The sequence below is a fragment of the Paroedura picta genome, chromosome 7 (assembly GCF_049243985.1).
Source record: "Paroedura picta isolate Pp20150507F chromosome 7, Ppicta_v3.0, whole genome shotgun sequence".
In the NCBI taxonomy this organism is placed as follows: Eukaryota; Metazoa; Chordata; class Lepidosauria; order Squamata; family Gekkonidae; genus Paroedura; species Paroedura picta.
Window position 1 is genome coordinate 55574433 of NC_135375.1, and position 18300 is coordinate 55592732.

Consider the following 18300-nt stretch of genomic DNA (forward strand, 5'->3'; position numbering starts at 1 on the left):
AGAGCAGGTCCTTTCAAAGAATTCTTTTTTGGGGGGGGGATGATTTGGTCCTTTTTTATTGGATCTCTCATGCCTAAAAGAATTTAAGAGACAATGTGTGAAACTAGTCTTACTGCATGAAATACTAAAACACATATGAGGTATCCACATCAAGATTTTAATAGTACAATTTTAAGATGCAAAAATTTCTTAGGCCTTTCAGATTTCTTTAAGTTTAATATTGGTTCCAGAAATAAACATTGACCAAATCTATACATAAGTTCTGTTAGTGTTTATTTTCTTTGTAGAAAACATTTATGATGTTTTAAAGGCTTCTGTCATTTCCATGACAAAAACGTGCAAAGCACTGTCTCCATTAATTTTAAACTGCAATTCTACAGTGTCACCAAATATTGACTTGACTTCAGCGATGTACAAGTGGAAACATGAACTGATTAAACACAGTTACACTTGTGCCAGATCTTATGCCCAGCTTTTTCCTCCCTATATGTTATAGTTCTCAAAAATAGCTGCATAATATTTAGTGAAAGCATAAAAATATGTTTAACTTTCATTTATTCAATTTATTTTTAGATTTATTTCCCACTGCTCTCAGCAATGTAAAATTAACAGTTTACAGTGAGAGAGCAAAGCAGACTGTGAGAGGATCAAGAATGAGCCTGAGTTATGGAAATGGAACTAATAGCCCATTCTTATCAAGACTGAGGGAAATAGCTCCTGTGAGATGGGGTGGTGACCCCTAAGTATGTAAAGAAGGAATTTGTGTGAATGTTTCTGCCTTCACCAACTTTAGTGTCTGTGATACTTAGAAGCTTATACTTGTTTATGTAAGCAGAGACTGCCAGGAAATCTGTCTCCTCATTTTTTGTCTTAACAACAGAATCAGCTACTTGTTCATGACAACTCATCTGGTGTTTATTTATGTATAAAATTACCTCACTCTTGTTGCCTGTTCACCTCATAGGTCCTAAACCTGATTCCAACCTGACCATTTCCCCTCAAAGTGAAATAAAACAGTTTGTTGTTTTTGATTTAAGCATCAGCCTTTTGTGTACTTTTATAAAACAAAAATGGATTATAAAACAAAGAAGGATTTTAGTCTCTACCTTCAGTTTCCTAGGCTGGGACAGCATATACATTAAAATGACTGGGGGGGACAGCCAGCATATACATTAAAATGACTGGGTGGGACAGCCAGAGAAAAACAAAGGAAAGACCAAAAGGGGCTGCTCAGTTAAGAACAATATAAAGGGGAATCGTGTAAGGGAGGGCAAAATCATCATATTTACATATAAGCAATTGTAACTCAGCATTTAGAGTGAAGAGACCCAGGAACTGACTCAAAAATCTGCTGTGGATTTAGTTAAAGAGCTAAAGTTGCCACTCTTTTCAAAGGAAGCATGCTACTTTCCCTTCATACTTGAGAGCCATAAGTCTCCTAGGCACACTTTCTCCATTTGATCTTTCATGCATATTCATTTATGCATACCTTGATTTCATAATTGTGCTCTATATTGCAGTTAATTTTCAATTGGATAGCTTTATCTTTTCTAGATTCCTATTAAGATTTGTTGTTTTGATGTGATAGATCTCATATACAAAACATTTAAGGAATGTTGCTACTGTACTGAATTTGGGATTCTGAACTCATTGTATGAGAATCTAGCTGATTCTGGTGGGTTCCTCTGTGTGCTGGAAGCCAAGGTAATGTTATCATCCCAGTGTAGTTCTCTAAGGTCATTGCTGAGGCCTGTGGAAAGCTGACCACTGTTATGACTAGGGATGAGGATATAATGTGGATTTCAATTGACTTGTTCAAGATAGCAGCAGCAGCAAATAAGTAGTCCCTATTTCCTAGGCAGTGTATTGAAACATTATCACAGTGAGTCTGTACTGGTAAACTGGTCAACTCAAATCTAGTAAGGCCATGTTACCAACCTATTTGCTGGTACTACAGTGGTAGGTTAACTACAATCCTCTAGGTGGGGTTTGGAGATCTCCTGCTATTACAACTGATCACCAGGTGGCAGAGATCAGGTCCCCTCAAGAAAATGGCCACTTTCATTGTACCTATATGAGCTGTTTCCGCACCCTGCCTTCCCAGGTTCTACCCCTAAAATCTCCAGGAATATACTAACCCAGAGTTGGTATCCCTAGTACAAGAATATCCAGTAGTTATGTGATGCTAATACAAGCCCTCAGATGCTTTTGGACTGGGCAATTCACTTAGTTCATTATCTAATGAGTATTGTAGAAAGCTAAAATTGAGCTTACAAAACTTTGGCTGACATGCCTGAATAAAGGTATTTAGGCTCATCGCAATATCACACACACTTTGCAAATGCCCAATTCATATAATCTAAGTTTAAATATTATTCCATAGACATCTAGCACCTCAGTCCTGGAGAATGGATATATTTGTGGAATAGTGTGCCATGCCGGGTTGGCAACATTGTACAGTCAAAGAGCACAGATGCTTCTTGTAAAAAACAGTTTACCCTTTTTGCTATATATCCTGTCTGTACTTACTGAGCTGGATTGTCTGTTCCCCTTCTTGCTACTCACCATTTTGTTTAAAATTTTCATTACCTTGTGGTCCCTCTGTTGCTCCTTCTTCATTTTTATTACTTCATATTAATTACTATTACTGTGGCTGGCAATGGCAAAAGGCAGAATTTTATATGGATGTAGTTATTATTTACTATGCAGAGATGCAAACAACTGCTGTTCCGTAACATTTCTGTACTCTGCTGGATTAAATTGAAGTTGTACAATATAGGGCTTGGTGGACTGTAATTATAGCATCCACTCCATAATTTTAAAATCAGGAAAGTGTATTTTTTAGAATGACATCTAGATAGCATTATTTTCCCAACATAACAGCTTTGAAGATCTTATCTGAACTAATATTAGATACATACCCACAGGGCAGGAACGGAGTATGTTCAGGTTTGTATACATATTTTATTTGAATCTGAAATTAATTAGAATTTTTGAAACAGTTTTGGCCATTTCAGTTACATTTCCTCTCACCCTAAAATGCATTTTTGTTTGTTAATTAATTTAGTGTTTATCCTGGAAGCAAGTAAAATTTAAAACACGTCCAGAATTGGCTGAGGATATTCCTAGGGCTTTTTGTTTGTTTGTTTTTTGCCCAGCCATTGGCAAATTGACCCGCTATTCCTTGAACCAGGAGTCAGAAATCCCTTCTCTCTTCTGTTTTTCTGCTGCAGAAATTCCCAACAATCCCATTTGGGGGGCTCCAGAAAGGGGTAAGCGGAAGCCTTCAATCATAGTGAATCATTAAAAAAAACTATTTCATAATTTATTTTGAATTCAAAACAAGTTTTTAAAATGAACAATTGATTTACATCTTTTTTTTTTCTTTTTCTGTCATGTGCTGTATGCAATGGTGTTTAATAGACAGTACGTTTTCCTGGGCTGAATACTGCCCTAACCAGTTTCATATGCAGTTTTTTACATTTGTAACATATTTTAATTTTGTTGATAGTCACATACATATGATGTTGATGGGATGGTGACCAATTCGCATGCAAACATAATCTAAGTAGGCATGGAATGCTAACCAATTCTTAGTCTTCCTGTTTTCATAAAACCTCTCTCTCGGTATATATAAATATGTGCATTTGGTCTTTCTATTACATTTCAGCAATGTTTTTATTTTTTTAATATTAATAGTCTCTAGAACTTGGAAACTTCTCAAGATGTCTAGTGCTCTGCTTGATTCTGCAAACTACCTATTCTAAATAACCACCAAGAAAATATTGGTTTCAGTATTGGCTTCTTTATAATATAGTTATGGCATAGTAACCCATTAAATAGGCTGAATGCAGCAGTAAGTGGCAGGATCTTCTACCAAAGCCTGCAGATTTATTGATTTTTATTTTAATGTTTGAAATGTCTAGAAAATATTGATTGCTTGGGATTAAGAGCAGTGGTCTAGGTTTGCTATTCTGGCCATTCTGCCTCAAATATCTGTGAAAATTGCTTGGGAGATTCAACATTCTTTATGTATGATTAGCCACAATTTTATATGATTTCTAATATTACCCACTCAATGTTTTAAAAATAATGCTTACCATCATGTAATTAAAATACAACAAAGCTTTTGTATAAGTCAAAGCGGTATTTCATATGCATTAATTCAGTGGAATTTCTTGAAGCCTAGGGCAGAGCTAGAACACTATAATGGTAAAGAAACTGAGTTGTGAATTGAGGAATTCCTGGTGCAAATCTTGGATGAGTCCTGCTCTCACTAGGTGGCTTTAATGAAGCTAATGCCTCTTAGCTTTAGCATTCTCATTGAATAATGGCTCGCCTTTCTATTCAATATGAGCCTCTTGTGGTGCAGAGTGGTAAGGCAGCAGACGTGCAGTCTGAAAGCTCTACCCATGAGGCTGGGAGTTCAATCCCAGCAGCCGGCTCAAGGTTGACTCAGCCTTCCATCCTTCCGAGGTTGGTAAAATGAGTACCCAGCTTGCTGGGGGGGGGGGGTAAACGGTAATGACTGGGGAAGGCACTGGCAAACCGCCCCGTATTGAGTCTGCCATGAAAACGCTGGAGGGCGTCACCCCAAAGGTCAGGCATGACCCGGTGCTTGCACAGGCGATACCTTTACCTTTACCTTCTATTCAATAAAGAGGAGGACACGATTCCCACCAATTCTTCCTTCCACCTGCTGACACCCATGCCACTGCCAGGAATCCCTCTTCTTGTAGAACAGTCTATAATATAAGAAAATAAATAAATAAATAAATAAATAAATAAATAAATAAATAAATAAATAAATAAATAAATAAATAAATAAATTTGTGAGGAGGATCCAAGCACTATAGCAGGATAGGAAAGGTGTGATATACTTTGAAAAAATACTATCTACATGCTATAGGCATTATTACTGCTCCAAAAACTGCCCAGGAAGCAGGTACAATAATAATCCTTTTTTAAAAGGACAACATCAATTCTGGCTGTATTAATTGGCACCTTCTATCATCTTAATTTCTGTTCCATGTCTACTATGTGAAACTATTTGGTGTCGAGCTCTTTACTGAAATACATTGAGCACAAGCCAAGAAAGGAGGGCACATTAATTCTATTGAAGTGATTGGGATTTAAGCAATTAACTGTTTCTTTAAATCCAATTAATTTCACAAATATTGAAACATTCTTAATTCATTTTAGCTATGCAAAATAAAGTCATTGTATTATGTTCCTTTATAGCATAATTGCCAGCATATACTGGCAGGGCGGGTTTGCCCATATGGATTGTCAAGAATATATTTTTACGCTAAACTAATTTTAGTGCAAGAGGGCTTTAGCCTGTAATAAAACTATAAATCAATAAGTCTAATTCAAACTAGACTTCTGTTTCTTTTACCTATTACAGGAGGAAATAATAACCAAGAGCCTCAGTGTTTGTTTGGTGGCATTGTTGATAATATCTGAAGCTTCATTTTTTTTTTTTGCTGTCTAAATAATCCCTCAATTTTATTTTCCATTTGTACAAGCTGAGATAACAGCTTGCTTGTGTACCTCCCAGACCTCTATGACTAGCATCAAGCATCTGGTTGGGATCCATTGTCATACATGTATTTGTTTCATTTTTTCTTGGTTATTATAGTCCTCGTTACTGAGCCTCAAGGTGGATTACACAGTGTAAATGTATGCAATCAATAGGATGAAGTATTATTGATTTCATTGATTTACACTGTGTAATATAAATCAACAAGAGGTGACCCATGATATTACCAAGGGGTATCCCTTCCCCTTCTTAGATTCAACCCCTTCCCATCATCACTACCAGGGCACTGCTGCAGCTCTTGCTTTAAATTAAATTTGAATTAAAGCTGATAGATTGGGAGACCTACAATATTTGTAGGGGGATATCATCCCTCATCACTGCCAGTGTTCCATCGCAGATTCCAGTTTAAATTAAAATTGAATTAAAGCTGAGAATGTGAAAGGATCCCCCTGCAAGTATTGTGGCTCCTTCTCCATCCCCACAGTCAATTAACTATAATATAAATGTAATTAAAAATGGGAGCTGTAATGGAGCCCTGGCAGTGACAATGGAGGGGCTAAAGCTAGGAGAGGGAAGATATTCCCCCAGGAATATTGTGGCACCCCCAGCCCCACATCGCAGCTACAGGTGAACTCACTACTGTGTTGCTACTACCCCCAACCTTGATATTGGCTAGCCTGCATGGCTCCTGACCTTCACCACTGAGCCTGCTGAGGCTTCCCAACACTCTTCACCCTCACAGCTACTGACAGTGAGCACTGACAGTTCAGAACCTTCAGTGCTGGGTCTGCTGCAGCTCCTTAAACCCCTCCAGCTTTGCAGCTGCCATTGGAGAACCCAGCACCGATTCCACTCAGTATTGATACATGCCAGAGACACTGGCATGGATCAACTCCATATGCACTGTGTGTGCATATATGGGCATGTGTTCCAAACAATATTCTCTTTAGAGTCTGAGAACACTTTTCAAGACATGAATCTTGTATAAATTGAGTCTGACAGTAATCTTTCAAGTGGTGTTCTGCATTCTTTATTAAGCATTTTTAGTCATTGTTTTTCTTATTTAATCCTTACCATAAGTCTTCTATATATTTTTGAAATTGCCACCTGGGCGGTCCTGTCCGGGTGCTGACTGGGTGCTGTCCCAGACAGGAACCTCCTGCCTGGCCACTGCTTCCTGTCCAGTGGGCCAATTCAAATGCACCCAGCAAAGCTGGGCGCATCCAGATTGGCCCAGCCCCTGGCGTGCCCGCCTCCTTCAGCCGCATGCCCAGCCTTGCTGCCAGAAGCTTCCTGGGCTGCGAGGAGGGCAGATGGATCTCCCAGGTACCTGGGGGAGGGGGTTCCCTGGCCCGTTCACTGGCAGCTGTGGTGTGGGGAGGGAGGACTTTCCATCCCCTCGGCCCCAAAGCCCTCTTTCCGGCTTGCACAGCCTTCGAGTGGCCTAATAGAGCCGAAGAGGAGTGGGGAGAGGGTTCCCTTCCCTTTGCCCTGCAAAATCCTCTTGCCGGCTTCCACAGCCTACGACAGGGGTTTGCTGCCAGAAGGGAAGCCTTCAAAGCCCTTTTTTAAAATGGGCTTTGCTCCTAGTGTATTTATAATTTCACAATTTAAATTTTTGATCTTTCTTTAGGCAAGAGCTCAGAACATATTATAATGTAATAAAAACAATAATAAAATAAACAAAAATTAGCCCTAATAAAAACTCAACAAGATAGAACATCAATACATCAAACTTCACAAAAAATAGTCTAAATAGCTAGTTGTGCATCCTCCTGGAAGACTAATTATAAGGGGGTCTTCCTTCCCAGGAAAGCCATTCCATGATGTAAGGGTAATCACCAGCACCTTGAACTGAAGCTGTACATTTATAGGGATCCAATGTATATTACAGATATCACCAGACCATGGTCGCCCAACCTTTTTGAGCCTTCAGGCACCTTTGGAATTCTGACATAGCATGGCGGATGCAGCCACAAAATAGCTGCCAGAGGCAGAGCCAGTAACAAAATAGCAGCTGGAACAGCTTATTTTCTGTCACACATACCGATTATGCATGGCAGTCGCTGTGCTGCCGCCGGTTCCTCGCAGCAGGGCTGCATGCACCGCCACTTCCCTTGTATGCATGAGGAACAAAATCCCTCAGCACATACGGACTGCCCCAGTGTTGTATGTGCATACATACAACTTTGGGGTGGGAAAGGTCCACTGAGCCTCATGGTGATGGCAGCAGCAGGGAGAGTAAAGGGCATGGGTATCCCACCACATTGTGGGAGTGTAGACATGCTCAATTCAGTGTAGACATGCCCAATGCCTCACACACTCAAACAGGGCATTTTGTGACCCTGCAGGGACACTATTGGTATGGGGGAGGAGTCGGGCCTCAAAGGCCCAGCTCTTCCCTTACGCACAGGTCTTCCCCGGCGGGACCTCTACTGGCTGCCAGAGAACAACAGGGAAGAATCCTCATTCCCTTGCTATGGACCACTCAAGGCCCTAATTCGGGCCAGGAGGGGGGCAGGATGGTGGTGATGTCATGCATATGTGGGGATTAGCCCCACTGCCCTTCCACCACCAGCCATGCCTTTCTGCCCTGTGCATAATCGGTTACAGCGAACATCCTTATGCTGTAGTGGCAGCAACTGCCATAACAATATTTTTGAAAAATATCCACAGCCCATCAAATCTCCAGTGGCCAGCTAGAATGTACAGGGAAGAGTGCTAGCAAGAATTCATGCAACAGTCTGTACAATATCCCAAAAAATGTTGAATATTTTTATTAACATATATATAATACTGGAATAATAGAATTTCACCACAACACTACTGTGGAAATCCAGGTTATAAACATTTCATCTGTGGAAGAATGACAGTCTGAAAAAGCATGGATTTGTTCCATAGCTGGTTGCATTTGTTTCAGTGTGGTAGCTGCTTACAAACAAAGAATTATGTGATTTCACAGAATGTAAAATTAATCTTGTGGACTTGCCTTTTAAAAATTAAGAGATTAATTGGTTTTATTTAGTGACTTATTTGTTTATTGTGGTAGCAGTTAAAAATAGATAACCAGAGGCTAATAAATGTTAATGATCCCATTCACTCTTAGAAAATCAATTGCTCATGATTATAGCACATCTCAGGGTATTGTTTTTGAGCAAAAGAATTTAACGCTAAGAATATTTTGAAGAGAAGTAGTGAACTCTCAGACAATTTTGTTTTATCAATGCCAATTTTATAAATGATTTCCCAGTAAACAAGTAGTCCTATTGGATAAATATATAAATCTGAAAAGCATATTCTTCTCCTGATAAAGATAGTAGGTAGGAATAATTATTAATATGTCTTTCAAACACGTGGTTTTATATGGGCTCATATTGTGTGGCTGTGACCTTGGAGTTCCATGTGAGCGGGCATTGTCCCCATCAATTTAACAGGAAGAAACTTGTTCCACATGTGCTTGGTTTTTTATACATTTGGACATTTTAGGGTTCCCAGATTTTGGAGAAAGAAGGCCAATTATTTATTATTAATGATTTTTTCTGTGTTACTTCTATGGACTTGGATTCTAGATTTTCATGGGAAGAAGAAGGAAAACCTCTGATTCCCTGCACCCGCCTATTCCTGGGCATCCCCCATTCCCCAAGAGCAGCATGTTTGGTATGTTTTGGGATGCCCTGGGAGGGAAGAATCAGAAAAAAAACCCACCTTGCATCAATGGAAATCTAGGTGGGATCCAAGCCACTGTATATATAGCCACCACCCTCAATAAACCTAATACAAATTACAATCAAGCTTTAAAATCCCAATACTAACAACACCCAGCATAAGAAAACTTAAGAAGAGTTTCTTTGCTTAGCTTGCAAACTTGAATGTATGCATTTTACATGTCTTCCTGAAAATGAAGTAAGAGGAATTCAGCCTTCACAAAATCATTCTATTATCTTGGATAAAGTGACCAGATTTTAATATTGGTAAAACCGGACACCATTGACCGGGAGGGTTCTTGATTAAAAATTTGGTCTATATGGAGCAACAAAAAGTTTCATAGAATGCATAGAACACAAAAATAGTATTGTAATATATATATATTTAATTTCAACATAAGTACAATTTGCCAGGTACCCCCAGATGTCCCTCCAAAAGTGGAACAATCTGGTTACCTTAATCTTGGAGGAAATATAATAAAGGCCATGATTCTTCCTAAAAAGGCTATCATTTTTATAACTAGTAGAAAAAGCAATGGCAATATCTTAATGACATGCTCAGTATCATGTTTTAAGTTCTTTGAGATTGATTTTTCCAATTTCCATTTTACAACAGGGAAATGCAGGTTCAAAATGACACTCCAGGCACATTCATTGGTCCATGGACAAATCTAGGCCCTCCATAGTCACAGCTGAATTACTGTCTACACTGAGAACTTTTTTTTTAAACATAAAAAACACTCAGAAAGGTTTTATAATGTGAGTAATGATAATAATATTGTATTGAGCTATTGACCAATACTAAGCTATTAATCAAGCTAAAAAATTCTTACGATCAGTGCTCTGAAGCACTGCAAAATAATAGTATTGGTGATCAGTGATGCAAGTAGTCACAATTAAGCAGTTTAGTTGATAAATGAGGGAGCACACTTTATTTTATACTTAATTGAATTGCTGTACATGCTTGGTCACAATTGTCTCCTTTCCTATAGCTTTGGTTTTTAGCAATTCGGAGAGACATATTTCTTAGTGCAAGCAATTAAGACTGCATTATGCATTGCGTCCAAAAGTATAAACAGGAGTTCTTTTATCTCCTGCCTGATGCAAAAAACAAGAAAATGCCTGAAGATGCATGCTTCAATTTCTTAAGAGTGGTGTAAACACAAAAAGTATTTCATTATATGAACTATAAGGAACATGCTAGCACATCAGAATATTGACCAATTGTTTGGCCTAGCATTGGGGAGGGGGGAGAAAACCCTGAGAGTGTGTCAACTCTATGAGTATGCTATGTGACATCTAGAAATGAAGCTGCAAAACTGCTGTCACATTTCAGCTCAGGCCAGCATCTGTTTCACTAGTTGTGAAGAATGACAGAAGGTCAACAGGGAATGCAAGCGCTCTTTGGCAAACAACCGTAATGTGCTTCTTGTTCCTCGTACCTCGGAAGTGACTGTCTACATGTGCTGTAGAATGAGGTGGAATGAACTGTAATCACTTCAGACAATGGAAAAAGGAATTGTACCCTACCCACTTCAGAGTTTTTTAAAAAAGCACTTTCCTACATTGAAAGCTCCATGCTAATAAAAACCTGTTGCATGGCAAGATAAGAGTTGAAGTGTCTCTTCTTTATATGGTATTTTTCTTTTTCTTTTAGGCAGGTATTTTTTCCCAAAATGTGGGAGAATATTCAGCAGTAGTAGTCCCACCTGTAGAATGAAATGATATCTTTTATCCTATCACTTCTACATTATATCATCTCATTCCACAGCACTTGTATGTATAGTTTATTCATTTACGTTCTTTAAAATCTACCTTTCTCACTGGGACTCAAGACAGATTACATAGAATAAATCCAGAAATGAACTGAAAAATCCTGGGGGGGGGGACAATTCCTATACAGTCATGAACAATGGATCTTCATGCCATTGATCAGTTTATGTTAATTTCTGTGTGAAAGAACACTTGCACAATTTTATAGTTGGGAGTCACCACAACATGAGGGACTGTATTAAAAGGTTGCGGCATTAGGAAGGTTGAGAACCACTGGTTTGAACCCTCCAACCTCTGAGGTATTTGCTTCCTAAATGTATGTTCCTTTTGTGTAATCAGAAAGGAAATATCTAGTCCCATCTGTTGTAGTTTCTGAAGGACTATTTTATTAAATCATTGGGGGAAGTTCAAGTCACACAGCAGGTCTGGTAGCAACAAATAGGATTGTGGAAATGTATCTGAAGCCAGTATCCAAAAGTGAGCAGCCATGCTCTTGTTTCTGGCTTCTGCTGTCCAAGTTCTGCTATAAGAATCCTATTCGATTCTTGATTGATAGGAACTGCTAATAATTGCCTAATGAAGAAAATGGTAAATTTTCCAATTAATTTGTAAAAGTTTCAATCTAGACCAGGATTCTAAAAAGGAACTGGAGGATTAATTTAGTTTTCAACATATTAAGTACTGCTGGCAAGTTTTTACTCTCCTTCTGATGGAAGAATTTGGCCAATAAGGCCATTTTCCCTTTTGCAATTCTTATAACTTCACTTCTGGGTCTTGTCCATCAGTTATTATAGGAGAAATTTATGCCTAAGTATTCAAAATTATTCACTTGCTCAACCTGATTTTCTTTCACCTGCCAATTATATTTGTATATTGTCTTTGCAAAAACCATTATTTTGGTTTTTCGTAGTTTACTCTACACCCTGAACACACCCGATCTCGGAAGCTAAGCAGGGTCAGGCCTGGTTAGTCACTGTTCTGTATGCTGTCTCCAGGGTTATTTGGGTCAGTGTTACTTGTTTCCAGGTCAGAACTTCTGCATAAATTAGTATTAATATATTAATTGGAATTACCTCAGGATACCTATCGGTTGCCCCCTCTTGTATCTAACCTTCAGTAGTATGAAGTAGTCCTCTACACATCCTGATCTCCTTTGGCATTCTCTCAATGTATGTCTCCTGGCTCTGAGGCCACCAACTATTTATGCATGAATGTAACTGTAGAAAAGGTTTTATGCATTTAGAACCAGAAAATGGGGTCATTGCCCAAGTTATAACGTGGCTGTTATTTGCAACATTTAGTTCTGTGTGTGCTGGCTTTAGCAGATGTATTTCCTATTCAAATATTGCAACCACACAAAAGTGTCTAGTAGGCATGGCTAGAAAGATACAATATTTCTCTTCCCAACAAGAATTAAAAAGAAAGGCCAGGGAAGAGTATATTCAAACAAAGCTACTGATGATATATTGACTAGTCAACCCTCATGTCAGTCAACACACTAATCAACAAGTTACCAAGAGATTGTAGTACAGAGATCATATTAATGCATTTGAAATTTTCTTGCAAATGTGGGAAAGAAAGAAACCCACAGAAGCCTCACTGGGCCTGCCTTGTATGTTTTATTATAGATAGCTAGGGAGAAGAATTTATCTGTTATGTTAAAAAAGGAAAAGCCTCATGAATCATGTTGCCTTTTTAAAAAATGGGCATCCAGCAGTTTTGAGCATTTTGGGTGACTGTTGCTTGATACTATTTAAGCAAAGCTCTCTTAAGAATATTATGAAATGAATGATCAATAGAATTTTACAAGTGTGCACCCATAAGAAACATGTGGAGAAGGCATCTCCTCTGCTTTTGCATCCTTCCCTCTTCTCTATTAATATTCTGCCTCTGTCTTTCTGCCTCTGCCCCCTTATCTATCAACCTTCTCTCACCATCCCTTCTACCTTTACCACTTCTACAGCAGTTCCCCTCCCCTTACCTGACAATCATCTCTCATACCCCTCTGTCCCCACGATCCCTCTCAGACAATCTTCCCCTACTATTCTCCCTGCCCCTTCTCAATTTCCTCCCTCCTTCCCCCCCCCCCACAATCCCTTTTCAGGCCACGTCTCCCCACTCTTCCTCCATTCCCCTGTTTCTTACACCACCATGGGAGCTACAGCAGCCATCCTTTAAAAACTAATTGGTCAGACTTCGGGGAGAAGCAACATTGGAAGTGGGACTCTTCCCTCACAGCTCCAGTGCTGCTTCTCCCCACAGACTGAAGGATTAGAAGCTGGATGAAAGTTTTAAAGGGTCAGCTGATCCAGCGGGTACAGAAATGGGGTGAAAAGGAGTCTTCTTACCCATTTGCACTTTCCTGCCAGTTTCTGACCAGACAGATGGCAGGGAGAAGCACTGCTGGAGAAGGCAAGTAAGAACAAAGAATCCTCCCCACCCATCTCCCTACAGTCTGGCTGGTTAGAAGCTGGCAGGAAAGCAGGGCCATCGACTGTGGGGGACAAAATTTGGGAGGCCCAAGTAAGCTGGAAGGCCCCTGAAGCTACTCCATGTTAGCAAACAACAAACAACCCCCCTAACTTTTCATTGACTTTTCTTATACTTTTCTAACTCTTTCCAGTTTGGTGTAGTGGTTAGGAGTGTGGACTTCTAATCTGGCAAGCCAGATTTGATTCTGCGCTCCCCCACATGCAACCAGCTAGGTGACCTTGGGCTCGCCACAGCACTGATAAAACTGTTCTGACCGAGCAAGAATATCAGGGCTCCCTCAGCCTCACCTACTTCACAGGGTGTCTGTTGTGGGGAGAGGAAAGGGAAGGCGACTGTAAGCCGCTTTGAGCCTCTTTTGGGTAAGAACCAACTCTTCTTCTCTCCTTCTTTCCCACATCTTTGCCTCCATTTTGCTCTCTTCCTTTCATGAGCCGCCAGTCATATGTCCCCATTTCTATTTTTTCTCCCCCTATTTTTCAATGCCACCTCACCCATCCTAGCTGGCAATTTAAATTGTATTTAATAGTAGTATAGGAGCAAACTTCTGTTAATATTATGGACAGAAGGTGGGAGCTAATATTTCGCCATAACCTGTGAAAGTAGTAAAAGGATGCTTCAGCCTTTCCACCCTTAACGTGCGTGATAATAAATGTCAATCTACCTCAGAGATAACAAAGACCGAACAGAAGTTAGAATTTGTTTATGTACTTTATAAGGTAAAGGTAAAGGTATCCCCTGTGCAAGCACCGAGTCATGTCTGACCCTTGGGGTGACGCTCTCTAGCGTTTTCATGGCAGACTCAATACAGGGTGGTTTGCCAGTGCCCTCCCCAGTCATTACCGTTTACCCCCTGGCAGCAAGCTGGGTACTCGTTTTACCGACCTCGGAAGGATGGAAGGCTGAGTCAACCTTGAGCCGGCTGCTGGGATTGAACTCCCAGCCTCATGGGCAAAGCTTTCAAATGGCTGCCATACCGCTCTGCTCCACAAGAGGCTCTTTGATATTTACTTTATATCCTGCCTTTATTCCTTAGGGGGACCCCAAACAGTCTACATCATTCTCTTCTACTCTGTTTTATTCTCACAATGACAACCCTGTGAAATATGCTAGGCTGAGAGGGTGTGATGGGTCCAAGGTGTTCTACAGCTGCTGGTTTCTTCTTCCTGCGTTGAGCAGGGGGTTGGACTAGATGGCCTGTATGGCCCCTTCCAACTCTATAATTCTGTGATTCTGTGATTCCACTATGGTTGGGCATGGCTGCTGGTGTCTGCCACAGACAGGCCTTGCATGGCTGCCAGTGTTCACTGCAGACAGATCTGATGCGGCTGCTGGCAGCCTCTGCTTCAGCCCAACACATCTGCAAGTATCTTCCATTGGCATGGCTCCTGGATTCCTCCACCTCAGCCAGATCTGGTGCAGCTCCCAATCTTTGGCTCCATCAATGTCATCCCATGACCCTGAGGTTGGTCCTAAAGTGGCTGCAACAAGGCTCTGTTCTTATCTGGGATTTAAACACACATACACACGTGCATTTCTTCCCAGATTTTTCTACAAACCTAGAGAGTGCCTCAGGTATGCAGAAAAATCTCTTTAGCTTTTGTGTGTCTCTGATCCACAGATTTAGCTATCCACAGAAGGGCCACGCATGGCTAATATTATATAGATGATAATTATGTTAATAAGATTCCCAAAGCAGCTGTGGTTTTCAGCATATAAAGGATATTATATTAAGGCAGGCTTTCCATTTCCAGATGCCATAACTCTCTGGATAACATTTTTAGTGAGGAAGAAAGCTTTGCTTTCATGTCCTTCTTGCAGTCCTTCTGCAGGAATCTGATTGGCTCTGGATGAAAAAGGATGCCATTGTTCTGATATTTTTGGTTTTGGAGGAGGGACTATTCTGGACTCTTTTAAACATACACATTTCATATCTTCATATGAATCAAAATGACAATTTTTAAGTTGCTTGTGTTAGTAAACAGTCTGACTTTGTTGATATAATCACTATCATGGCATTTGTTGGTGGTTTTGGAGATGGTTACCACTTGATTCTCGTTTTGTTTACCTTAGTGTATTTGGGGATTATTTATCAGGAGGGCCCTTTATGAACTATTTCTTTTCAAGTATGGAAGATTACATGAGCACTTTCATAACTTAAATATTTCTCTATTTTTAAATGACTGGCGCAAAAAAAAAAAAAGGGGGAAGCCCATTCTTACATTCCTTTTTGGAAATTAGCATTCAGAATCTTAGCTGCACCACCCAAAACATTATCCATATGCATCAATAAAGAAAGTAGTGATCACATTGGGTGTTTCTATTTTCTGCAGGCCATATCAGTGTGGACACTGCTCCCAATCCTTCTCCCAACCTTCAGAGCTACGGAACCACGTAGTCACCCATTCCAGTGACAGACCTTTCAAGTGTGGCTATTGCGGTCGTGCCTTTGCTGGTGCTACTACCCTCAACAATCATATCCGGACACATACAGGGGAGAAGCCCTTTAAGTAAGTAACCAAAGGATCAGATGAGGAGGAAGGGAACTAGATTGACAGGGAAAGTTAGTAAATACCACCCTTAGAATGGGCTCTTTGGGAATTCATGGGTCCACCCTATCTGAACACCAGACAGAGTGGATCCAGCAATCCAGCAAGTGTTGCTCTTGAGCAAGTCCTATTCATTTGCAACAGCATTTATTCCAGTTAAGGGTTTTAAGGATTATATCAAAATCACTAAATGTTTTCGTAAAGTCAGAAAGACACTAGGTTCATATGACGCTGATATAAAACAGACGTATGCTAAATACCTGTAAAGTAATCATAAAGAGCCTAAAAGCAGCTATCAGTAAGAAAACCTGTTCAGCAAATGGATACAAATGAAGAGATCACTCCAAGTAAGATAATTACATCCTGTTGAATGCAAAAACAAAGATGCCAAAAGAGTACTTTTGTTTTCGTGTATTACATAAAAATACAGTATTCTGGCTAAATTGTCATGTCATTTAGCATTATTTTAATAAGCAACTGTTCCATGTGCATGCACTATTTTAGAGTATAATTAAAGTCAAGGTGTCTTGTTTCAACCTGTTCTCTCTGTGACTTATGGCAGAGCCTGGCCCATGACCAGAGTCCAAATACTGACAATCCTAACCATATTTCTTTTTTAATATATTAAAACATTTATATCTTGCAGTTCTTTACAGGGTGACTAAATACCACATTTCCCTTTTGTGCACTATCCTAATTGGCAGCCCTAGATTCTAGTCTAAAATATAAGTAGTTGCATGCTTAGTTATTTCATAAAATGTTGCTGAGGAGCAAATCTTTAGTGCATTTCTTAATGCTAATCTTTATACAAGGCACAGGTAAATCAGGCTATGAAAGATCCCTTTTAGATGATTCTGAATGATGACCTGATCTGGATGGCCCAGGCTACCTTGATCTTGTCAAATCACAAAAGCTATGCAGGTTGGCCCTGGCTATTACAATGATGGGAAATGACAAAGGATAAGTTAGTACAGAGAGGCAATGTCCAACTAGCTCTGAACATCTCTCACTTCAACAATCCTAAAGCTTTGACTTGACACAACTTTCCATAACCATGAAAGATCACCAGTTTCCTTTCCCCAACAAATGCATAAAGTTAATATCTTCTGCTACTTGGGAGGGTAAAAATGGGAAAAGTCAAGAAGTTGCAGTTCATCCTGCCCCTGTATTTCACTCCCCAACCATTTCCTCTTTTCTTCCTCCTGGAAGCTCCCATATCATATCCTTTCCTTGCTTCCTTTTCTTCTTCCCACCCACCCACCAACCATCTACCTGCCCCCATCTTAAACTGTATTTATTTATTTTATTTTATTTATTTTTTATTTAATTTAGACCCCCACTTTTTGCCACAATGGATATCTAAAGCCACATACTTTCTTTTCATCCATTTTATTCTCACAGAAACATGGTATGGCAGGTTGTAGTAAGAGTGTGCCACTGGCCCAGCAAACTTCCATGACAGAGTGGGAATTCAGATCTGGCTCTCCCAGATCCTAGGCAGAAATACTAACCATTACATTTCACTGAATTTCATGGTGTAGCTGCTGTTGACAAGCAGCAATCAGTTGAGCTTGGCTGACTCACTTGAGCGGAGTTGTAGAAAGCCCTGCAGTGGTTCCTTGAAGGCCCGGCCCCAATGAGTTCTCTCTCAAAGTTCCAGACAGCCCTAGGAAAGGCCTTGTCCTTCCCTCTGGCTTTTACTCACAAAGGCAAGGCTGGAAGGCTGGCAATGCTACTGTAGTTGCCTAGGAATGACCACTGAGGGTATTAATTTATTAAAATTAATTTATTAAAGGTACAAGCACTGCTTGTATTATTTTAGATGTCATAACCCACCAATGTTGTTTTTGTTGTTTTTAGATTTCAGATTTTTCTGCAACCTGGGGCATATTTTCAGGTTTGTAGAAAATTTTGCCTTGTCTGTTCAGGGCTCTAGTCTCTGGATTGAAGTATCCATGGATTTGGACACACTGAGAATCAGATGTATTGATACTGATACGTTGATGTTTTAAAAAAATGTATAACCTGCCTTTCTGCCCTCATAAAAGCAGCTAACAAATTAAAACATACATAATACAATCACATATTAAAAACTACTAAAATGAACAAAACCACATCATTAAAATAATTAAAACAAAAGCTAAAATACATACTACAATGTAAAAACATTGGGCAGGAAAGAGGATCACTGAGGGAATTCCAAACATGCTGGCAGAAGAAATGTGCCTGCAAACAGATGGAG

General features: G+C 39.8%; 1 protein-coding gene across 7 annotated transcripts in view; it reads left to right on the forward strand.

The window, feature by feature from the left end:
* The window catches only part of PRDM6 (PR/SET domain 6), a 147700-nt gene that overhangs the window by 98157 nt on the left and 31243 nt on the right, over positions 1-18300 (forward strand). For 5 of the 7 annotated variants that reach the window (XM_077344410.1, XM_077344411.1, XM_077344412.1 and 2 more), the window contains exons 7-8: positions 3234-3272; positions 15843-16019. The exons of 1 other annotated variant lie outside the window; for it this stretch is intronic. In XM_077344410.1, coding sequence (XP_077200525.1) covers positions 3234-3272; positions 15843-16019 — 216 coding nt within the window. The remainder of the gene's footprint in view (positions 1-3233; positions 3273-15842; positions 16020-18300) is intronic. One more of the 7 variants, XM_077344413.1, reaches the window with a different exon arrangement.